A 25,350-nucleotide genomic window follows, 5' to 3' on the forward strand; every position below is an offset into this window, starting at 1 on the left:
AAACTCTAAAAAAAATTAAAAAATAAAAAATTTAACTTTCTGGCATTAAGCAAATAATGGTTCACTTACTCCCTATGATGGCAAAAGAAAGAAAGTAGAGTATTGTCAGCTATCAGTCTATCCTTCTAACAAGGAAGTAAATGGTTTGTAGTACTCATCGTCACCATCATTAACAGAATAGCCACTGATAATAGTGCTTACAGTCACAGGGTAATTTTATATACTTCATAGCATCCGAGCCGAGCCTCCCCATAACCATCTGAGAGGTAAGAGATTCTGACCCTCAACAGGTGTACGAACATTCTGGATGAACTGGCTAAAGAAGTTAGTTTCCAGTTTCTCCAAAATGAGTCCTGACTGGTCAGGAACAGAGAAGATAAAATCCAGCCCTGATCTTTCTCACTCCCAGCAGTCTCCCTGGACCCAGCAGGTGAGGAACAGTCCCGGAGTCAGACCCCTTCACCCCGGGCCTGGAGAGAGGGGTGGAGAAGACACCACTCAGGGAGCCCCTGCAGGACAGTCAGGTGCTGCTGCTGCGTCTCTGGGGGGCACACGGGCCCCCCCATCCTCATGGGCAAACAAGGGAGACGGAAGGAGATCTAGATAACACACTCAGCTAGGGTCGAAGCCAAGACCGTAAACCTTGGCAGCGTTTCAGTACCACAGTCTACACCCTAACTTTCTGCACAGGAAGCTGATAAGGTAAAATAAGTACTAGAAAACCTGTGCCAATCAACACAGAGGATTACCCAGGATTTTACTGGCAACTGAGATAAGGCCTTACAATTACAGGATAGATGACGGCCTATTAGGAGATCAAAGGATTGAAGGGAAACATGATCAGCCAGTGTTGGGTTTTAAACACAGGAAGGGCACTGGTGTGGAATGGGGAGAGAGCAGATGCTGAGGGGCCCTCCAAGGGCAGATCGGGGAGCAAGGTGGAGAAAATACAGGCAGAGAGCAAAAGCCCCATCTATCAACTTTCTAAGAATCATACTGGTGAAACGGTGGGAGAGGAACAGGAGATGTTTCCGCGTTATTAAATCCACCACATTAATGAAAGAAACACCGACATTAGGCTTAGGACGACCAGGCTGCTGACGACCAGCAAAGTTCCTCCAAGCAGCAGCATCTCTGCGCAGGGCACACAGACACACAGCTTGACGGGCACGAATGTGAGAGATCCCATTCCCAGGCGCGGCCAGGAGCATGACAAAGATGTGACAGAGAATCTGTCGCTTGTTTCCTGGAATTACACAGACCGAACTGACAGAGGTGAGGGAAGATAAGTGGGAGGTGAGGCGTGGTTCGCCCTAGGAGGGTAACAGATGTCAAAGACGTTCGCAAAGGAACAGAGTATGAACTAAAACTCAGCAGAATGCTTTCTAGTACTAAATAAGATTCATTTGCAAAAAATAAACAGGCAAAACTATATAAGGATATTTGGGGAACTAGAAGAAAAAGCAAAGGTAGATTCTAATACTCATTATAAGGCAAAAACCATCTAAAATATAGGAACTAGGGGCGCCTGGGTGGCTCAGTGGATTAAGCCACTGCCTTCGGCTCGGGTCATGATCTCAGGGTCCTGGGATCGAGCCCTGCATCGGGCTCTCTGCTCAGCGGGGAGCCTGCTTCCCCCTCTCTCTCTGCCTGACTCTCTGCCTACTTGTGGTCTCTCTCTCTGTAAAAATACATAAATAAAAATCTTAAAATATAGGAACTAAAATGACATTTTATTATGGCTCACTCCTTAACTAACTAGGAACAACAACAACACAACCCAAACACAATGGGATGGGAATTATGATGTAATAAATGCTATTGTGGTGACTCTACGTTACACATGAGGGGAAGATTTACCTGAATGTTCAAAAGCAAAATAATGTCAATAGGGGAAAAAATGAAGAAGAAGAAGGGAACACAATTTGGTTTCAAATGCAGAGCCAAAAGTAAGTTGGGACAATTAAAGAATTAGATATTATGAAATATAAGGCAGATAAACACAAAATATTCAAGTTCCGTGAAATTAAAATGTGTTCTCCAAAAAGCTTAATTTAATGCCTGTTATGAATGAATCGAGTGCTCAATGTTGGGAATATACAGACGAACAAGGAGCCTGGCAGACCAGCATGGGGACCCTCCTTCCAACAGACGAATGGCCAAGCAGGACACAACACACACACACACACACACACTCTCCCCATAATACACACGGTTGCACTGCAAGTGAGTTCTAGAACATGACGTCTTATTGTATCTGCTGCAGTCTCTTCTTCTGGGGTATAACCTGTATTCCAGAGAAATGGCAATCCACAGAGGATGATTAAAGATGTACCAGTGATCTTACCAGACCTACCAAAACCAAAGAAGGAGCATCACAGTGAAGACTGAAACAGAAGGCTGACTGTGGCTCTGTTTGCAGTCAGGAAAACAGGCAAACAGTAATCAGCAAGGGTGACAGGAAAATTCTAAGGTGGTCTCACGACACTCATCCCTGGGTGTTACTCCCATGATGACATGAGGATTCCTGACAAGGATAATTTTGCAGATATAATGAAGGTTACTAATCAGCTAGCTTGAAGACAGGGAGCCTGTCGGAGTAATCCGAACCTATCGTTAGAGTCTTTAAAACAGTTATCTCCCTCTGCTAACAGAAAGGGAAGTCAGAGAGAAGACACTGAGCATGACAGGAACATTCTGTTGCTGGCTCTGATGATGAAGGGAGCGTCTAGAAAGAACCTGAGAGCTCCTCGAGAAGCTGAGCGCAACCTCAGGGACGGCTAGCAGGAAAGGGGGATCTCGGTCCTGTTGGCTTCTGCCAACAGCCTGAATGAGCTGGGCAGCAGAGTCCTCCCCACAGCCTCCGGATGAGAATGGGCTCAGCTGATAACCTGATGTGGGTCTAGGGAGACCCTAATGCATGCTAATAAACAGGTATTGTTCTAAGCCCCAGAGTTTGTGCTACTCTGTTCTGCGGCAACAGCAAACTGGAATGGCAGGAGAGACGGTGGACGTCTACCGACATCATGAAGTATTACGGAGCCCCACACAGGTGTCACTGCAGCTTAGAAAGACTAATGCATAGGGGCTAGAAGAAATCTGAGGCATGCCATCGTGAGCTAGAAAGCAACCTGGCCTGCCAAGGCACGCCTCTTCACAGGGACGCTGCTTGGACAACCCAGGACCTTCCAAACCCAGGCTACGTGGAGCACATGCATACAGAGCAACCACAGATCTTTTATTAACACACGGCCAAACTTCTAGGCAGAAGCAATGCAAAATCTATCTCTACCTCTTTCTCTCTAAAATAAATAAATAAATCTTAAAAAAAAAAAGTGTGACTGGTAAACTGAGTGGAAGAAGACTAGAATAATAAGATCAAAAAATTTCTCCAGATTTGGAAGAGCAGGAGCAGTGTGGCAATGGATAGAATAGTCCAGTGCAGGGGCGCCTGGGCGGCTCAGTCATGGGGCATCCACCTTAGGCTCAGGTCATGATCCCAGGGTCCTGGGATCAAGCCCTGCATTGGACTCCCTGCTCAGCGGGAAGCCTGCTTCTCCCACTCCCACTCCCCCTCTTGTGTTCCCTCTCTCACTGCATCTCTCTGTCAAATAAATAAAATCTTTAAAAAAAGGAAGGAAGAAGGCAGGCAGGTAGGTCCAATGCAAGAGGGTGAAGACTAGTTAGTCATCAGACTCATAAGCACATATGACAGGGAGTGGGGATCTCAGTCCTAGGACTAGAGAAGTCTTTTACTCCAACAAAATATGAAGCATGGGCACCTAGAATTTGGAGGTTTCAAGTCTTTAGGACAAGAAGGTTGAAGATACTGAACTGACGGAAGATATTTCAACGTCCTGATAAATACAAACACACTTGAGAGAGATGGTGGAGATGATAGTTCTTTTAAAAGACAAGTATGTTACCCTGACCGGAAGGCAGGACAAAAGCCAAAGAAAATGCTGAGGTATGCTACTAGTCACAATCCTAGAACAGCAGGGTCCTCCTCATGCTAGAAAGGAACAACGTGTGCCTCCTCACCGCATGAAGAAACATACTGCAAAATGGAACAGGTCAAATCCGTGGGTGGCAACAGATTTGACAAATTAATAAATGCAACAACAAAGTAACAAATTAACAAAGGTAACAAATTAACTCCACAAATTAACTGGAGTTAATTTGTTAATTTCTCCTCCATTCTCATAATCCTTGTGCTTTCAATTATGGCATGGAAGGATCCCACCTTTAAAAATTCATGTTGAGGTCTGAATTATACCCTCACTTTAGCCACACTGCTTAAATTAAATAGATGTTTACTAGAATCCCCCCCCCCCTTTTTTTGAACTTCAGGAAAAGAATGTGCAGCTGTTTGGACACAGAAAAGCTTTCCAACAGCTAATGCAATTCTACCAACATCATCTGGACGGGAACAGAGCTAAAACTCCAATACTGTATCTTTACCTACCTGCCTTTTATTTCTGTAAGAAACTTTGCTCTGAAACTCAAACATCTATTGTTAAAAGATCCCGAAAAATGATGCAAAAGTAGGTGTTATGTTGGCCTAACCCTTTTTACCACTTAGTAGAAATAATTTCTCACTATTGAATTCACATGAATAGTGTCTAAAAATACAGACTAAAAAAAAAAAAAAACAACACAACAAACAGAACAAGAAATTACTAATTACTCTAGGCCTACTAAAGCAAAACTCTTCCTTGTGGTATTAAATATACTTATCTGGAATTACATGCCTTTAAGATGGTGATTATATTTAGCATTGTTGTTATGTTGTTTTAATACTACAAGGAAAAATTACGTACTTTATGATGGTCTGACATTATAAATCAGACAAGGTTTTGTCACATCAAAATAATTCTATTTTTACTGCCAAGTTATTTTGAAGACAGAACATATTTCCCGAAAAGAAAACTTATTTCAAGAATGATCATAACTTTTATTGAAGGGTTACTGCATGTCAGGCAGTGAGCCAAGTGCCCTTATACATATAACTTCATTTAATTCTTAGAGGAATTCTATCAGTAGGTCCTATTATTATCCTTATTTTACAGAAAAACCGAGGCTTAGAGACACTAGGGAATTTGCCAAATGTGACAGAGCCACCGAGTGGCAGGACCACGACCAACCCAGGTCACCTGACCTGGAAACCTACATCGACGGCTCCCAACAGGAAAGAGTCATGCCTGCTTCTGCATATTTATTTAAAGAGCACGCGTTTTCTCTGCTTGGCTACAAAAAAAATTAAGTCAGGGAAATCTGACAGCAAATCCATTCTTTTACGTTGAGACGTTACTGAAACTTTCAGCCAAAATTTTGGCTGAACTGTTTATGTTTTTCTGGAAGAAAATGACGCCCCCGCACGGGCGTTACACGCGGCAAAGCGGGATTAGTCCACTGCGGCTCCAAAAAGCCTCGATGTATGCTGCCATGTCGCTGTCTCAGGGACAGAAGAACTCCGCTTTCTCCGGGGCTCTTCCATCTGTGACTCGCGTGTGTGAAAGTGATCACACACACACACACACACACACACACACACACACCCCACCACCACCCCCAACCGCGCTGTCTCCAGGGCTGCGGGCTCCTTGTCAACCGTTCGGAGTGTTCAGACACGGAACAGGCATTGCAGGAAAACAGGAATCAACACCGACGTTCGTCTCAGAAATCCTTGTTTTGTTTGTTTTGGAGGAGGAGGGCTGTTTACACCTTGCTTTCGCTCTTAGCAGAACCGTCAACGGTCCTGCGGGCACTCGGAGCCCTCCCCGGAGCCCTCCCGGCAGCCCGCCCGCAGCACAGTCTGAAGAAGCGGCAGCGAAGCGGGCCGTCACGTGTCCGCCGTCACGTGTCCGCCGTCACGTGTCCGCCGCACGCCAGCGGGGCCGGCGGAGAGCGAGGGCCCCGCCCCCAGGCCGACGCGCGGTCCGTGGTGCCGTGACTATAACGCGTTCCGCCGCGCAAGCGCCAAGGGAAGCGAGAGAAGCCGTGAAGCGGTTTTAAGCTTCAGGCTCCGGCGAGGTGGCGGAGGCCGGCAAAGGTCACACCAGCAGCACTGAACGACGCTTACAGCACGCGGTTCCACAGGCTACGGAGTGCAGCTCGCGAGGCCGCGAAAGACGCGAGGGCTCCCGCCGCGCCGAGGACGCTCCTCCCGCCCCCCGCGAGAGCCTCGAGCAACTCACCTCCGCAACGCAGGGCGCCCGGGCTCGGTGCCTCGGGCGGGACCCGCTGCCCGCCGCCCCCCGCCCCCGCTTCGCGTCGCTCCGCCCGCGGGCTGCAGGCCCTACGGGCGCCAGGCGTTCCCGGCCGGGGCGGCGCGCTCGCGGGCAACATCACCTGCCGTCGCACCTGCTCCTCGTCCGCGTCATCCGCCGCCCGCGCGCTCCCCCCACGCAGGCGCGCGCTGCTGCCGCCTCACGGCAGGGGCCGCCCCGCTAGGGAAGTCCCCGTCCGCCGTCCCCCGGACAGAGCCCCGCCGGAGCGACTCTGGTGCGAACCCGCGACCGGCGGAAGCGACCGCGGCGCGCTTACCTCCAGCCGCGAACGCGAGCCCGGCCGCCGCTCTGGCGCCCCGTCTGCACCCAGCCCAGGGTCCGCGGGACTCTGCCGCGGTCGGACGAGGACGCCCCGCCCGGGACCCCCGCCCGGCCCCCCGCAGCAGCTTCCGCGGGAGCCGCGCGCCAGTGATTCAGCGCCTTTTCGGGGCGCGGTTACCACGGCGACGCGCGCGCACGCGCCCCTGGGAGGGGCGGGCCGCGGTCCCTGCCTAGCAGGCGGCACACGGCTTTCGGCGGCGGGAAGGCGGCCTGTGTGCCCACCTCTTCTCCTTCGCCAACCCCTTCCCTAGACGGCCCCGGAGGATGAGCACCCTTTCATATGCCCGGATCAGACTGGTTCAAGGAAGCCAAGAGCACACCACCTGGGTTAAAGACCCTTTGCGAATGTGCCCCTTGAAGGGAAGGTACCCCACATGCACAGGTCCCACTCCTCCGGCCGGAGCCTCTTTGGGCCCTACTATGTCTTGAGCACGTGATACTTTCTGATTTAGGTTCGCGGGTGCTGGGAGGGGCCGGTCAACTCCACGCATTCTAAGTTAACTAGGTGCCCACCGTGTTTAGGCTACATTTGCGTTTATGGGAAGGTGATGATCTGAATCACAGAAAGTTCACGAGGAAGAAGACCCTTTCTTGCACTTATTCTGTTTTTGTACAATAAAGATGCTCAAACGTCTAGGTAGGGTAACATCGGATTCTGTGAAGGTCTTTGGGATCAGAAATCGGTCCCTGTTGGTTACTGTTTCAGAGGCAGATTGGAAAAGAAAGGGGGTTAACTAGAGATTGGAAAAAGAAGCCAGGGCTTTCCTCGAGCATTCATTCCTAGCACATTACCAAGGCGGGGGGACATACAGCACTGAGTCACGCAGACCCCACAAGCAAGCCCCTACTAGGCTTCTCGATGCGGGTGGATAAGCCTTGGACGACTTACATAACCCTGCTAAATTTCGGTTTCCTCAGTTACACAGTGGAGATAATAGCACTCATTTAGGACCACTGTGGGAATTCAATCATGAACACTGCAAGAGAAAGCTATCCAAGACTGAAAGAATGGAAATCAGATTGGACCAAAAAGAAAAAAAAGCAATCGTGCCATTGATCAGGCTGGGAAGACACAGATAAAGCCAGAGCAAAGTTAAGAGGAAATACTGTCTCTCTGACAGTCATGCAATCAGGATGACTTCCCCAGATGTCAGAAGAACCTTAAGAAACTCACCTCCTAAACTCACCCCATACATGACATAACAATCCTCTCTGTAAATGACTTGCTTTCTTACCCCAGACACCACCTTTGTTTTGCAACCCACGCACACTGGTGATGCCCGGTTACTACACTCTCTTCTGCTCTGGAAAGAACCCAATCTCTAGTTAACCTCTTTTCCAATCTGCCTCTGAAACAGTGCCCCACAGGGACCGATTTCTGATCCCAATACCTTCACAGAATCCTTCAATGGGAACCCACACCTTACACCCATTCTCCTCTCACCTGACATTCCACAATACCCTCAGTGCCCTCTCACCAACCAACAATCCGATTGAGCCAATAGGCTTGTTCCCAAAGATCTTTAATATGCATGGGCTTAGCCCAGAACGCTCAACTTTTAACATCTTTTAAAGTCAGTGCATTACAATGAATACCTGTTTTGATATATAAATTTAGAATCTATTTTGGCACTGCATGAAAAGGTTATTTGGCCTCCCTAGGACACTAATGTTAGGATACTACCCTTCACTTCTCTTCAGCATTTAATGGGCATCTATTGAGGTCTTGCTACATGTCAGAGACTATAATAAATATGAAGGGTAAAAGTATGTTTCCTTAGTATAGCTCTTCCACTTCATCTGCTCTTGTTTATATGCTGTTGGATGGAACATTTGTCTAACAGACTGTACAAAGACCGCAATTACCAAGGTCTAGCAAGCTTCAAGTATATTCCACATCAGTGGCAATGATGGTGTTTAGCCTACTGAAATAAATACAAGATTCTGAGTTGGCATTTCCCCAAGGGAAGTAAGGTACTCAGAGCTAGTATTCTGGAAAAAGTCGAGAGCCAAAGTAAAAAAATTCAAGATATTGCTAATTAGTAGGTTTTTAATTCTTGCATTCATTGGGAATGGTTTAGGGGTGCCTGGGTGGCTCAGTCTATTGAGTGTCCCACTCTTCCTCTCAGGCCAGGTCTCCATCTCAGGGCTGGGAATTCAAGTCCCTCATGCAACTCCATGCTGGGCGTGGAGCCTACTTAAAAAAGAAAATTAACGTGTGGGTCCCCTGGCAGGCTCAGTCAGAGGAATGTGCGACTCTTGATCTTGGGATTGTGAGTTCAAGCTCCACATTGGGTGTAGATTGTTTAAATAAGTAAACTTTTTAAGAAAGTGATTTAATTGTTCCCTTCACATGAGTTAAAACTGATTCTTTAGAGGGCTGTCTGGGTGTCTCAGTTGGTTGCCTTCCACTCCGGCATCTGCCTTCCACTCGGGTCATGATCCCAGGGTCCTGGGATTGAGTTCTGGATCGTGCACCCCACTCAGTGGGGAGCCTGCTTCTCCCTCTACCGCTTCCTACTGCTCGAGCTTGCTCTCTCAAATAAAGTCTTAAAAAAACAAAAAACCACCAAATCTGACTTCTTAGATTTTGCCATTATAAACAGTAAACAGGGGGCACCTGGGTGGCTCAGTGGGTTAAAGCCTCTGCCTTCAGCTCAGGTCATGATCCCAGGGTCCTGGGATCGAGCCCCACATTGGGCTCTCTGCTCAGCAGGGAGCTTGCTTTCCCCTCTCTCTCTCTGCCTGCCTCTCTGCCTACTTGTGCTTTCTGTCTGTCAAAGAAATAAATAAAATCTTTAGAAAAAAAAAAAAACAGTAAACAGAAAGTTACTTCACTTGAGTCATAGAAAAGAAATGATGCTTTTGGTGTACCTAGGTGGCTCAATGAGTTAACCCTAACCCCCTTCAGCTCAGGTCATAATCCTAGGGTCCTGGGATCAAGCCCTGCATCAGGTTCCCTGCTTAGTGGGAGCCTGCTTCTCTCTCTCCTCCCTGCTTGTGCTCTCTCTCACTATCTCTCTCTCTCAAATAAATAAATAAAATCTTAAAAAAGAAATGATGCTCCTTTCAAAGTTTTCAAACAATAATCACTTAATCTAATACACAGTACTATATATTCTATTTTTTATAATTAGCCTTTCACTCAAATTTTTTTTGTAATATGGTGTAAGGTATGGTTCTTTCAACAATTATTCTTCCAAGTGAATAAGCAATTTATGCCAAAAACACCCTTTTTCCTATATAAATGAACTATTGTCTCCATACTGTACGCTAAGATATTAGCATTCTCTTTGGAATGAGTAAATGAGCACACACATCTCCTTTCCATTGTCACTGCAAAGGGATTATATATAAATTCACCTTGTCTTTTTTCAAGTGTCTTACCTGTTAATTTTGACATCCCTGATGACAATGAGGCTCTGTCACTCTCATTCTAATTATTCTCCCTGGCTTTCCTTTTTTTATACTGAGGAAATCAATGTATGCTTGGTAGATCTTGGTGGGTTGAGAAGCTTCATAGAAGCTGCTTTCTTCTACACAAAGTGAGTCACAGCAGTTGACCAGAAACAGGAAGCAGGTAAAAACTTCAATCCCATCATGGGCACAAAAGCATACTAAAACCAACTATAAACAAGTAAAATTCTTTATTTAAAGTACATTCCTTTCACTGGGGGAAAAAATTTCTTTAAAGCACACTGAAAAGTGCTCCTTATCCCTCTCCTGTAAAAGAATTCAACTGTATAAGAAGTAAAACTAAAAGGCTATTCCTCTTTAAACATTTATTTTCTGTTAGGAAAAAAGCCCAACGCAGCTTTAACACCAACTTTAATCATTATCAAGCCTAACTTTGCCAACATGAACAGCAACGTGTTGACAAACATGAATTTTAAATAGTGAAGGCATTTCAAATCAGAAGATTTCATTTACAGCTTACTGACCATGTACTGTTAGCTGACAAAAATGAAGTCTGCTATAGGATAGCTGCCATCGACTTAAATGCACATAATCATGGCTTTTTCACTTAAGATTATCTGAATTGAAGGATCCAATCCTCCAAGCACAATAACATCTTATTTTTAAAGATTTACTTAAATATAAACTATTTGGTGCCTGATTTTAAAAACAGAATATAAAGGCTAGCCCAGAGACAATGTGGCCCTGCTGGAGAACCAGCTGGCAGCTCTGAGCAGGATCAGAAGCTCTGACGGTCTGGGCGGCCTTTATGAAGTCTCATATTCTGTATGCTTTAGTTTAAGTGAACATCAATATTTAGTTCTGAAATTTGAGGATGCAATCCACAAAATAAAAATCACAGTAGTGTTTTCTTCTGTTACAATGATGTAGTATAGTAATTCTTCCATATAACCTACCTTTCCAGACAGGTAGAAAATACATTTGCAAAAATCCAGAACAAAATTACTCAGAAGACAGAAAACTCTTATTTGGAAAGCATTTCACAAGATTACATCTAAATTGCACAGAAGCCCCCAGTGATCACTAGGAAATCTACCACAGTCCAGTTTTTCCAACCCAAGGAGGTCCAAACTTTGGGGAACAATATGGCCACTTTCGGCAGCTGTCCTGAAAAATATTCGATCGAAACGAAGCTTACAGGCAGCAGATATTCCAAGGTTAGAGTTCATTTGTGTATCCCATGTATACTGGCAATGCTTAGGTTTACCCAAGAACTCCCAGACATCCAAAATGTTGTTGGGTAAACCACCACACTGGGTGACCTGAAAAGAAAAAGAAAACTTTTAGTCCTTTTTCTCCTAACCAAAAAAAGTTTTCACTATTATGTCTAAGTGCAACATTTCAAATCAGAATGTCACAAATTAATGCACCAATGCGAGATTATGTATTAATATTAAATATATCATAAAAAGCATTTTGCTGTATGGTAGGTAATATAAAAGTATCTAAACAGCCAGAGAGGTCTGGAATTTGTCCTTCTCTTCTGCCATAAACAGATTCCTAACTCTGGGTAGCAGATAAAACTTAGAAGGCGGAAAATCCGCAGCCTCTATTATTGCTATTAGTTTTTAAAAAATGAATCCAAGTGAAAGGTAGGCAAAATGGTCTCTACTTTAGTCTATAAATGTAGACGTACAGCATTTATATGATCGAATAAGGTTAACTGCCTTCATAGTTTCCTTTGAAATTTACTGTCAAATCTTCCTTCTCCCTCTTCGCACTCCAGGATTTTAACACCATTTTATTGTGGTACCATACAGGCATACCTCCTCTTGCACTCCACAGACGCTGTGTTTTACAAGCTAAAGGTCTGTGACATCACTGCACTGAACAAGTCTATCGGTGCCGTCGCTCCGACGGTATCTGCTCACTTTGTGTCTCCGTGTCCCACTTCGGTAATCCTTACATTCCCAACTCTCTTCCTATTTCTATATTCGTTACAGTGATCTGTGATCAGGACCTTTGATGCGACTATTGTACTTGTGCCCACATGATAGTGAACTTAACGTGTGTGTTCTGACTGCTCCACTGACCAGCCTCTCCCTCTTCTCTCCCCTCTCCATAGGTCTCCCTAACCCAAGACGCAGTATTGAAACTGAGTCACTTGTCTCCCACTTTAAATCGAAAGCTGGAAATGATCAAGCTTAGAGAGGAATGTGTATCTAAAGCCAAGACAGGCCAAACTGTGAATACAAAGGAAAAGTTCTGGAAGGAAATCAGAAGTGTCACTCCGGTGAACACATGAATGATAGTCAAACAGCATTACTGTTGATACGGAGAGTCAGAAGGGCCGAGATCCGGGATCGCAACAGCCACAACATTCCCTTAGGCCAAAGCCTAATCCAAGATCAGACGAGATCGGGCGCGTTCAGGGTGGTATGGCCGTAGACCCAAAGCCTAATCCAGAACCAGCCTCTAACTCTCAACTCTATAAAGGCTGAGAGAGGTGAGGAAGCCCCAGAAGGAAAATCTGAAGCCAGGAGAGGTTGGTTCATGAGGTTTAAGGAACCATCCCTGTAACACAAGGTACAAGGCAAAGCAGCAGCTGCTGACGGAGAAGCCGCAGCTGCTGACGGAGAAGCCGCAGCAGCTCTCCAGAAGGGGAGCTGACAGGGTTAACAAAGGTGCGGGAAACAACTGGCTGCCAAGGGAGATGAGGCAGCCTTCTCTTGGGAGATGCCATTTAAGGCTTTTACAGCTGGAGGAAAGTCAGTGCCTGGCTTTAGAGCGTCAAAGGACAGGCTGGCTCTCTTGTTCGGGGCCAATGCAGCTGCTGACTTGCACGCTGAAGCCGATGCACATTCACCATTCTAAAACTCCCAAGGCCCCGAAGAAGGATGCTAACTCTGTATGGAATTGTTGAACCACTGTCTTTTATACCCGAAACTCATGTAACACTGTATGTTAATTATACTGGAATTAAAATAAAAGCTTCATAATAAAAAAGGATGATGCTAAATCTTTTTTTTTTTTTAAGATTTATCTGAGAGAGAGAATGAGCAAGACAGCACAGGGAGAGAGGCTGAGGGAGAAGCAGGCTCCCCACTGAGCACAGAGTTTGATGCGGGGCTCCATCCCAGGACCCTGAGATCATGACCTGAGCTGAAGGCAGACACAACCGACTGAACCACCCAAGTGCCCCTAAATCTACCGTGTTCTATATGTGGAACAACAAAGCCTGATGACAGCTCATCCGTTTCAAATATGACTGATTATTTTAGGCCCACTGTTGAGACCTACTGCTCAGGAAGACGAAACAGAACAAAACAAAAACTCCTTTAGAAATGTTACTGCTCACTGACTATGCACCTGGTCAATGCACCCACAGCTGGTGTAGATGGACAAGGAGATGTCTTCACGCCCGCTGACAATGCATCCACTATGCAGCCCATGAAGCAAGGAGTCATTTCCACTTTCAAGTCTCACTATTTAAGAAGCATATTTCATAATACAGCTGCCATATGTAGTGATTCTTCTGATGGATCTGAGCAAAAATGTTAAAAAACCTGGAAAGGAGGGCGCCTGGGTGGCTCAGTGGGTTAAGCCTCTGCCTTAGACTCAGATCATGGTTCCAGAGTCCTGAGATCGAGCCCCGCATCGGGCTCTCTGATCAGCGGGGAGCCTGCTTCCCTCTCTCTCTCTGCCTGCCTCTCTGCCTACTTGTGATCGCTCTGTCAAATAAATAAATAAAATGTTAAAAAAAAAACAACCAAAAAACCTGGAAAGGATTCAACATGCTAGATGTCATTCAGAACAGTCATGATTCGTGGGAAGTGGTCAAAATATCAACATTAGCAGGAGCTTGGAAGGTGACTCCCAACCCTCAAGGATGACTTCGAGGGGTTCAGGACTTCAGCAGAGGAAGTCACTGCACATGTGGTAGAAACAGCAAGAGAATTATAAGTAGAGCTACAATCTGATGGTAAAACTTGAAATGATTAAGAGTTGATTTTTTTTAAAAGATTTTATTTATTTGACAGAGAGATCGATCACAGGTAGGCAGAGAGGCAGGCAGAGAGAGGGGAGGGGAAGCAGGCTCCCCTCTGAGCAGAGAGCCCGATGCGGGGCTCGATCCCAGGGCCCTGGAATCATGACCTGAGCTGAAGGCAGAGGCTTTAACCCACTGAGCCACCCAGGCGTCCCAAGAGCTGATTCTTACAGACGAGCAAAGAAAGTGGTTTCTTGAGATGGAATCTACTCCTGGTGAAAACTGTTGAAATGACAACAAAGGATTTGGAATATTATGTAGACTTAGTTGATAAAGCAGGGCAGGGTTTGCAAGGATTGATTCCAATTTTGAAAGAAGTTCTACTGTGAGTAAAATGGTATCAAAAGGCATTGCCCTGCACAGAGAAGTAATGAAAGCAAGAGTCAATCAATGTAGCAAACTTCATTGCCTTATTTCCAGAAATGGCTCCAGCCCTCCCACTCTTCAGCAGCTGTCAACATCAAGGCAAGACCCTCTACTAGCAAAAAAGTTCATGACTCGCTGACAACTCAGATGATGGTTATCATTTTTAGCAATAAAGTATTTTTATTAAGGTACATATACTGCTTTTTAAACAAAATGCCTGTGAATACTTTATAATAGACTCCAGCAGTATAAGCATAATTTTATATGCAACAGGAAACTAAGAAATTCATTTGACTTGTTTTATTATAGTATGCACCCCATTACGGGAGTCTAGAACCGAAGCTGCAATACTTTTTTTTTTTTTTTAAGATTTTATTTATTTACTTGACAGAGAGAGAAATCACAAGTAGGCAGAGAGGCAGACAGAGAGAGAGGAGTAAGCAGGCTCCCCGCAGGGCAGAGAACCCAATGCGGGGCTCGATCCCAGGACCCCGAGATCATGACCGGAGCCGAAGGCAGTGGCTTAATCCACTGAGCCACCCAGAATACTTCTTAAACATAAAAGTTAGCACAGTTCTACGGCACTCAGTACATCCACGTAACTGTGCAACTATCAGCACCATCCATCTCTAGAACCTTTTCATTTTCCAAGCTCAAACTGTACCCAATAAACGCTAACTACCCATTCTATCCTCCCCAGCCCCTGGTAACCACCATTATACTCTGTATGAATTTGACTACTTTAGGAAACTCACAGAAGTCATAAAAAATTTGTCCTTTTGTAACTGGCTTATTTCATTTAGCGTACTGTCCAGGGTCTGTCCACACGGGAGCATGCTGTCAGTGCTTCCTGCCGGTTTAAGGCTGAACGATATTCCATTGCACGAACACACGGTTTGTTCATCCATCCGTCAATGGTCCCTTTGGTCGCTACCATGTTTTAGCTACTGTGAATAATGCTGCTGCTTTGAACACAGGCGTGCAGACACCTCTTCGAGACCCTGCTTTTGTTTTGGGTACACACCCCAAGTGGAACTGCTGGATCATATGGAAACTGTTTTTGGAGGAATCACATCATTCTCCATGGCAGTGATGCCACTTGATATCCCACCAGCACTGCACACGGTTCTAATCCAAATCCTCAACAACACTTGTTCTTCTCTGGCATTCTGCTAATACTCATGCTAACCGATGTAATACCTCACGACGGCTTTGATTTACATGTCTCTAATGACTAGTGACGTTGAGCATCTTCTCTTGCGCTTATTGGCCATCTGTATATTTTCTTTGGAAAAATGTCTGCTTAAGTCTTTTCCTCATTTTTAAATCGGGTTGTTTCTTTTTTGTGGAAATTCTTCATATAACATCAATATCATATTAATTATATTATTATTACTCACTTGTCATCTGTAGGATTTACAAATATTTCTTCCATCCCTGGGCTGCCTTTCCATTCTGTGATCACGTCCTCTGATGCACAAGTTTTTCACTGTGATAAAGTTCATCTCATCTCTTTTCTTTTGTTGTCGTGCTTTTGGTGTCACATCCAAGAAGCTGACAAATCCCAGGTCATGAAGCTTTTCCCCTTTGTTTTATTCTAAGAGTTTTATAGTTTTAGCTCTTACTTACAGGTCACTGATCTATTCTGAATACATTTTTACACAGGATATAAGGCAAGGATGCACATTTGGTTTGTTTTTTTGTTTTTGCATGTGGATATCGAGTTTTCCCAGTCATGTGTTGAAAACAGGATTTTTCTTTTAAGCAGGTCGGTTAGTCAACCAGGTACCACAAAACAGCTACCATGAAGTCACTGATTTGCAAACAGTCCAAGAGTCAGACTTTTTTAGAAATGATCTGTGTCCAAGAGCACAAGATCACAAAGAGAAGCATTTAAAGATTTTATTTATTTATTTATTTTGACAGTGAGAGAGAGATCACAAGTAGGCAGAGAGGCAGGCAGAGAGAAAGAGAGAGGGAAGCAGGCTCCCTGCCCAGCAGAGAGCAGAGAGCCCGATGTCGGACTGGATCCCAGGACCCTGAGATCATGACCCGAGCCGAAGGCAGCGGCTCAACCCACTGAGCCACCCAGGCGCCCAAGAGAAGCATTTAGAATGCTGCCTTCACTTTAGAAGTACCGACAGGCTTCCATTTCTCATTTCACTTCTTCTCTACTCCTGGAGTTCATGGCAGTGAAATCTATGTTTCAATTCACTTCTAATCTGATTTGAGTTTAGCCAGAGATGGGGGAAAAGGCAAGGCCAGCTCACCATTTAATATGATCTAAGTCTACAGAGGTCCTAAAAAAAAAAATCCCAGTATGTCTCAAATGAACTAAGGGGAAAGAGACTTTCAGTCTTGGAAATGGTAGTACCAGGAAAAGGGGGTTTTAAAAAAAAGTAGATAAAAGAAAACTCAGAAGAGAGGTAGGAAAAATTATGATACCCAAATCTTTCTGTTCTCACCTTCCAACTCGAGATACTGTAAAAAAAAAACTTAAATCTTTTCTTAACTCTCTGTTGTTTTCTCTATACCCCTCGTTTTAATCAACACATACCATTTTGTGTTGTCTGTTTCAGATGTAATAATTCTGTTCTCCCGCAGTAGCAGTAACTTAAGAGCTTCTCCTGCTTCCGCTTGCCCAGTGCCAAGCCTACTGCACAGGCCGCGTACTCACCGAACTGCACCCACAAGATCGCTTACACATTGTAACAGCTTTGGTCAAAAGAAACCTAAATTAGTTTCCACAGCAATAATCTGCCCACAAGCACAGAACTGGCGTCATCACTCACTTCGTGATCCCTTAAATTTGTATCTCCAGCAAATATAACTGTAGCTGACTCTGGAACCTCTTGCATTTTCTTTAAAACCATTTTTAACTGATTCATTCGTTCCTTAGCATGCCCTCTGGTGCTCTCCAAATGAGAAGTCATAAGGCAAAGTTCATTTCCCGACACACTTGCCTGCAACAGGATAAATAATTATAGCTGTTAAAATTCACTAACACCAATGCGGAACTTTGATAACAGAATCAACTGATCGTTCAATTGACTGGGATATATTGACCAAAGCAGCACTATATAACCAGCACTGTGCTCATATTTCTAGGTCAAGCGGCAACATGCTAATCCTGCTCCCGAAGAAGATTATTCAGCAAGTACCCACTAATACTGCAAGACCTACCTCAAATGTCACCTGCACTTGGTCCTTCCCCAGTGTCCCCAGGCAATCAGTGGCTCCCTCCACAATATCCCTATAGCATACTGGAAAGACTACCTGTAAAGTCCCCCACACTGAACTATAGCATAATTATTTCTCTCCTACAAACTCATGAGTCATTTGAAAGCGAAGACGGCTCTTTTATTTTCTGCTATTATCAAGAGCCTGGCACATAGGTACTCAAGAAAAGTCAGTTAAATGAATAACTGAGAATCATTTACCATTTTGCAGTTAAGATACTAACGATGCAGGATCTGTTAATTATTTAAACTGCCTGCAGAAGCAAGTCCAAATTCTTTCACACTGGGGATTCATGACCTTCTATAATGTGGATCCTACCTATTTTACCAACTTCTTGTCACACTACTCCTTTTCATGCCCGCTACAACCAACTAAATGTGATGTTCATTTATACTTATATATGTCCTTTCTCACATATTTTTATATATACACACACATCGCATAATACACAATTTGCCGAAGTTTGCTCATAGTGGTTCTGCCGCATGGACTCTTCTGTTCTTATAATGCCTACATCTTACATATTTTTCAGGGCTCAACTCAAATATAAATTCCCTCATGAAACTTTCACGAAGCAACCTAGCTAATCTCATCACAAGAAAAAAATTTTGTGACCGTGTATGGCAACAGCTACTAACTGGATTACTGTGGTGATCATTTTGCAACATACACAGATATCCGATCATTGCATTGCACACCTGAAAGTATATACTGTTGTGCCAAATATGCCTCAATTAAAAGAAACAAAACAAAAAGCAATCTAGCTAAAAGTTATCTCTAAACTTCCACGGCACATCATCACACCTCCTCCAGGGGCATTTTACACCTTTCCTTTATTTTAGTTACTATATACCACAATCTCTCCCTTTCTAATCTATAAACTCTAGGAGAGTAAGATCTTTTGATTGATTCTTGTAAGCCTTACAGAGTATAACAGTACCATATGCAATACATTTAGGGGAAAAAAAACACTTTAGGAAGCAAATGTGAACTGTTGGTAGATTTTTGAGTATTCTTAGGAAGATATCTAACGGATCAGGATTATATGTTTGCAAATTTGTATCTGTGTAAAAACTTAATTTACAATATCCTTTAAGACTATTTAAAAGAATGTAGAAGAGATAAAATTTTCTCTAATGGCAATTAGGAAAAAAAAAAAAAAAGACAGACACCACAATGGAACCATAAGAAACAACTCATTGTTTAAAAAAATAATAATAATAAATTCTAAAAAATTACTTACATACACACACAAAAGGTTTCTCATCATTTTTGTATTTGGAAAAGGGATAATCTCTTGGCTTTTAAATTTCACTCTCGATTTCTTCAACATTATAGCTGTGAAATATCCTTCTTCACGACCTTCAAATGTTTGTGGGAAAGAATTTAGGCTGAGAAGTCAAGAGTGTTGTTTATTACAAAGTTCCCCTACTGAAGGTTTTATAATAGGTGCAGATACTTAAATGGATCTGAATCTTCAAAATAGGTAAAGATAGCCAACTGAGTCCCTATGTTTACCTCCCCCTCCCAAAATGTAGCTGGATGTATCAAAGAAATACAAAAATAAAAAAGAATTCACATAAATGCCAAAAATAGTTAATGATGCCAATATCAAGTAAGAAAATCTGAGAAATGTCTGAGACACCGAGCCACGCTAACATGCATTCACTTCCCACCCTGCAAGCATCAGAAAAACTATAGTAAATGAACAAAAAATTTAGAAAAGTATAAAATCATAACTAGAGAAAAGAACAGAAGTAGAGGAGCAGTGAATAAAAGCTTCCAACTGTTCTCCAGAAAACAAAATAGCTGAAGAAGTGGAAAGTGGTTTACTGGAGCAGAGGGAAACCAGGAAAAGAGGAAAGGGGGAGAAGGAAGGAAACAAGGGAAGGAAAGGGAGGGCCAAGGAGGACAGCAGGTGGGCTACAAAAATGATAGTCTGAAGCAGGTGGGAGAGGGTGAGGGGGACAGAGGAGGAGGAAAGGAGAAAGGGAAAGAATTTTCCAGAACTGAAGGTCACAATCCTCCAGTAAAGTTCCTACACAATAAAGTAGCACAATAAATGGGAGGGGAAAACAAAACAAACAAAAAAACCCGAGAGACACACACACACACTCTAAAATGAGGAAGGAAACCAAGTAGGAGGAATAGCATGGTATTCAGAAAACAAGAAACCTAAAACAGAAGAGTCAAAAAGAATCCCCAAGAGAATGCAGAAAAGTTGTTCTACAAAGAGAGATTACCTTCTCCTTAGCAACTAAGAATTTATTAATAAATCCAAATTAAAATCACGTACTACATAAAAGTGAAAGTCAAAGAAAACACGAGATTTAGCCAATGATTATGGAATGCAGCCAGGGTATGGTACATTAAATGCACTCAGTAAAAACAGATGGAAGAGCCTTTTAAATAACTATCCAGGGCAAAAAGCTAGGAAAAAACCCAAAATCAGTTAAAAAAAATAAAGACAGACTTTCCAAAAAAGTATAACCAAAATGCAACTATCACACTTCCATTTTTAATAAATTAATTTTACCAAAAATCTACTCCAGGTCTCAAATTTTGGCAACTTGTATTTTCCTGAAAAACCATCCATTCCCAATACTTTCCCCATGTATTAAGCTGTATAACATATTCTCTTATGGATTTCTAGTATCCTGTATCTGGCTTACTTTTCTCAAACTTTTTTTACTTTTGCTTTTTCTTGTGTGTACTTGTATGGGCTAACCTTGATTTATCTCTTTCATTGACTGTTTTTCAAAGACAAAGATAGTAACAGGAAAATCGTTACCTGTGATCATCTCATAACTACTTGCTCTCTTCTTTAGGTAGCTACAATACGGGGGAATAACTTCCTGGAGAAATATCACATCTGGGCTGTACCTAATTCAAAACATCAATTTATAATAAATACCAAGTATACTATTTCATTTGCTGACACCTAGATTAGCAGAACACCACAACATAAAAGAAACACGAAACTACTGCCCCCTAGGGCACCTTAACACTCAATGTTTATACTGATATTTGGTAACTATAAAACGTGAAAGATCTGTGCTATTTAACAAATACCATGATAACAAATTAAAAGTTAGAAAAACATACGTCCTAACACTTTAAAGTGAGAAGAACGGCAATCACTGACAACAGGAATCAGTATATGGAGAGCCTATGAGGATCCTATGCTACAGTAGATGCCTTCCAAGTTACCAATCCTCATGAAACAATTACCCAGAAGGACACCGAGTTGCAGAGAACCCTGGTGGTTCACAGGGGACTACAGAAGGTCATACAGCTAGTGTGTAGCAGATACAGACCATTCTGGTAATTTAATTTTCAGAGCAGTAATTATATATAAAGTTTATTAAGTGAAACAGTACTAGAAGCCTTCTAACAAAAGTCAGTGTTCCCTCCCCACCTCGTCCATACTCTTGCTCTCAGAGGCAATCACTCTCCATTCTTTATGTTTCTTCTGGAACTCAGATAGGATTCCAAAACCCATAATCTTGACCATTACCCTCTTTATAGATAGGTAAGCCACGCAATCATGCCACCCTTGAACCTAAGCAATAATACTTACAAAGTTAAATAGGAACACACCCCTCGAGCCCTCTCTTGCAGACTGTTTAGATCCAATCCATCAACATTCCAGGTAATGAAAGAGAACACGCTGCCATCTTCTTGCTGAATCTCTTCAGATGTACTGGCTTTAGAACTAACGGAACCAGCTGTCTCTTCATTTGTTAGGTCAACACTGGCAAGATGACAATGAAACACAACTCTGCAAATTATCTCTGAACTGATTAATTTTAAAGTATTTTCTATTAGTAGCCTTCATCTTGTATAGAAAGAAATTTTGTAAAACTATGACCTGAAATTAGACTACATAGTGTAAGATTTCCAAAACTGGATTTCACTTTAAATCATATGTGAAATGTATGAAACATGTGAAATAAGATCTCATTGTGAGTAACAGCTGCGAATTCTTTACTAGTCCCCTCAATGAAAGGTGAGGTCTAACGCCTCTCCCCGCTGGCCCTGGGCCTTACTGATTCCCTTAACCAACAGAATACGGTGGAAAGGAAATCCTGGCACTTCTGAGGCTTGGTCACAGGAAACTTTGCAGCTTTCACTCAAGCGTTTTTGACCACTCTCTCCCAAGAGATCACATAACAAGTCTGACCGCCCTGACACTACCATGCTGGAGAGGCCACACGCATAAGCTCCAGTCGCCACCTTGCACCATCCCCACCAAGGCAGGTATTTGAGTGGAGGGACAAACCATTATTAAAAGGTGACTGACAAGCAGTTATACACAACACATAAATTTAAGAAATAGATTTTTATACTTATAATGTTAATTCAATGTAAATAATTTAACTTTTTAATTAAAAAGTTTATTGAGATATAACTGACATATAACATTATACTCGTTTCAGGTGCACAACATAGTGATTTTGTATTTGTATACATTGTAAAATGACCACCATGATCAATCTAGTTAACTTATTATTTTAACTTCTTATTTGGAAATAATACCGGACTTTCAGTAAAACAGTATTAAGAATTCTTTTCACCATTCACCCACATTATGTTAACAAAAATGTTAACATCTCACTTCCTTAACGTTTACCTGCTTTGCTCTTTTTATTCTGAGATGTCTGCAGAAATACCTTTGTATGTACCTTCTAGAAACAAGGACAGGCTTACATGTATACCTAGCATTACTGAGCATTAGAAAGTTATCACTTATACAACATTATCATATAATTTTAAGACTTATTCAAACTTTGCCAATTGTGCCACTAATGTTCCAGTTTATCGTTCTGAGCTAGGGAACCCCTCCCTTTAACCATTACTCAGCTGGATTCACAATTTTTCTGTGGGACTATTTCTAGGAATCCACTTCCTTGTCTCAATGTCTTCTCTTTCTTTCTTTCTTTTTTAAGATTTTATTTTTAAACAGGCTCTATACCCAACATGGGGCTTAACCTACAACCCCAAGGTCAAAGGTCACACGCTCTACCATCAAAAGTTGCATCTCTACCAACTGAGCCAGCCAGGCACACCCAGCACATGCTTTTTTTTTTTTTTTTTTTTTTTAAGTAGGCCCCACGTCCAAAATAGCAAGGGCTTGAACTCACCACCCTGAGATCAAGAGCCTCTGTTCCAATTTCTTTACTGGTTACAATTTAGGTAGTAAGTGATGGAAATTAACTCAGGCTCCTATGAGCAAAATAGAGGCATTTAGAAGGCAACAGAAACATGTCACAGAGCCAGGTATGGGAATGTGGCTATCCCTGAGGAAATGGCTTTCTCTTGATCTGACTCCACTGACCTAACTTCCCTGGGCTTCATTCTCCTTCTGCAGAGCACCATTCTCAAGCTTCCCCACAAATACTACGTTCACGTTACTGTTCCAGCTCCACAGGAAGATTCAGGCTGAACTTGCTTCCTCCCGATCTAGAAATCCCAGGAGAGAGGATCTGACCAGGTCAGTTCGAGCAAGGCGAATACTACAAAAGGTGAGGCAGAGCTCTGTCACCGTGGATGAGGGGACAGTTCCTCTAGTAACAGGCTAGTCAGCAAAAGGAGCCTAAAGAAATGATCTTATTACATCTGTAAGGTGGTAAAGCTGAAGAGATCAAAGGGACAAGTGTCTTCACTATGAACAGTTAACTCTAGAGGCTGCCCATATATCCGGGAGAACTTTATATACATTTAATTAAGAGCTTATTACACGCCATATATTGTTCTAGACTTTGGGAACTTAACAATGTACAAAACAGATAGTAACTTTGCCAAATGGTAGTTTAGTGGGAGGCAGAAAACATTAAACAGCAACTATAATATAAACTAAGTTACTATGCGCGGGCTCATGCAGGATGCTGCAAGATTACCCACAAGGGAAAAGCTACCCAGACTTGAGAGATCAGGAAAAGCTTCTTGGAGATAAGTCACGTCTAAGCTGGGCCTTAAGGTAAATACTACTTAACATGGAAAGAGTCGAAAAAAAGGTTCTAGGCAAAAGTAACAAATGTGGGAAACAAAGGCGAAAGAAAAATTAAATTTCCTTACTACCTACAGCCCACTGACAATTCCCTGAAACAAGCTGAGTGCCCTTTCCCTGGGGACTCAGCTGCCTTAATGTTAATACTTTGCTGAGGGCAAAAGTCAGTCTTAGCCTAACTACCCAGGATCCCGTGAGTCTACTTCAACACAGAAAAACGCCCTTGGAAACTTCCTCCCCCTCTACCACTCTCTCCCAAGGTACACGTTGGTGATCATCCCCCAAGCATATGACCCACCGATATCCATCTGAAGGGTCTCATGACGGAGTTTTTACTAAACAGTGATAAGTGACCTCTTCCTAACGATAGTTAGCCCCCTCAAGGCCCTGGAAACCCTGCTTCCAAAATACCTTAGAGACTCTAACCCCCTCCCAACTTGAAAGCCTATAATGGGCCACTCCTCCCAGTACAGCTCTTTCTGTCCAGGGGTTCTGACCCCGCGCTTTAGTAAAACCACCTTATTTGCACCAAAGAAGTCTCAAGAATTCCTTCTGGGGCGCCTGAGTGGCTCAGTTACGGGGCTGCCTTCGGTTCAGGTCATGATCTCACGGGGCTGGGATCCGTCCCCGCACCAGGCTCTCTGCTCAGCAGAGGCGGCTTCTCCCTCGGCCCCTCCCACCGCCCCTGCGGGCGCGCTCTCGCTGTCTCTCTGAGATAAATCAAATCTAAAAAAAAAAAAAAAAAGAAATCTTTCCCGGCCGTGGATTCCAAACCCCAAATCATTCTACATCATTACGTATCTTCACAAGGGACGCAAGGCAAGAGAGAACGCCCGCGGGAGAAAGCGAAAGGTTGATGCCGGGAACAACCTGTGGGGCAGGGAAGAGGGTGAGAGGAGTCGAACCGGTCGAACCGCGGGGAGGTGGACGCAGCCGGACTTCGGAGCAGCGCCGAGCTCCCGCTCCCGCCGCCGGCAGGGAGTGCGTGAGCGACCACCCCAGAAGCCGGGAGACTTCCAAGCTCCCGCTCTGGAGCACAGACCTCTGCCTCCCCCACCCACTCCGAAGCGCTCCCGCCCCGACTCCGACCGGCCCGAGGAGGGGTCCCTCCCGGTCCGCAGCGCACGTGGGGGAAGGCCCCAGCGCCGCTCCTCCGCCCGGCCCGCGCGCCCCCTCACCAGCACTCGGGCCCCGCCGCCGGGCCAGGGCGGCTCTCCGCGGCGCTCTCCTCCGCGGGCGGCTCGAAGAAGGAGTTCAGCGCTCTCTGGAAAACACACAGCGGTGAGACCCGGGCGCGCCCCGGCCCGAGGCGAAGAGGAGGCAGAGAGAGCAACGAAGCTTACTTCCATCTCCCAGTCGTTCTCCGCCAGGTAGCACTGAGCCACGGCGGCGTCGCACTTCGCGACCGAGGCAAACTCCACGCACAGAAGCCGCCGCTTCTTCACCTCGGGCTCGCCCTCTGCCCGCTCCGCCTCCGAGCCGCTCCGCCGCTCCATGGGCTCGCCCGGGGGCTCCCGCGGAGTTCCCGCGCCCCCCCGCAGCGACTGAGCGCCAACGCCCGGATCTGCGCAGGCGCCCGCCGCCCGGGCGCACCCACCTCTACCACCCGGCCGGAAACGCGCTCCTCCCTCGGAGTGCTACAGACGGGATTGCGCCGC

At 44.3% G+C, this 25,350-nt stretch overlaps 2 protein-coding genes across 2 annotated transcripts in view; both read right to left on the bottom strand.

The window, feature by feature from the left end:
• The window catches only part of KIAA0319 (KIAA0319 ortholog), a 107,229-nt gene extending 82,276 nt beyond the window's left edge, over positions 1 to 24,953 (bottom strand). The window contains 1 exon segment of the mRNA XM_046005164.1: positions 24,871 to 24,953. The gene's annotated coding sequence lies outside the window, so the exon portion shown is untranslated.
• Positions 10,242 to 25,322, bottom strand: TDP2 (tyrosyl-DNA phosphodiesterase 2). Its single transcript, XM_046005162.1, has 7 exons — positions 25,036 to 25,322; positions 24,871 to 24,956; positions 21,263 to 21,436; positions 20,474 to 20,565; positions 18,926 to 19,044; positions 17,235 to 17,405; positions 10,242 to 11,350 (listed from the first exon to the last, which is right to left on the bottom strand). The coding sequence occupies exons 1-7, from the start codon at positions 25,186 to 25,188 to the stop codon at positions 11,069 to 11,071; spliced, it is 1,077 nt and encodes a 358-aa protein (XP_045861118.1). The 5' UTR covers positions 25,189 to 25,322; the 3' UTR covers positions 10,242 to 11,068.
• Between the last annotated feature and the right edge of the window lie 28 nt (positions 25,323 to 25,350).

Source organism: Meles meles, chromosome 5, assembly GCF_922984935.1.
Source record: "Meles meles chromosome 5, mMelMel3.1 paternal haplotype, whole genome shotgun sequence".
In the NCBI taxonomy this organism is placed as follows: Eukaryota; Metazoa; Chordata; class Mammalia; order Carnivora; family Mustelidae; genus Meles; species Meles meles.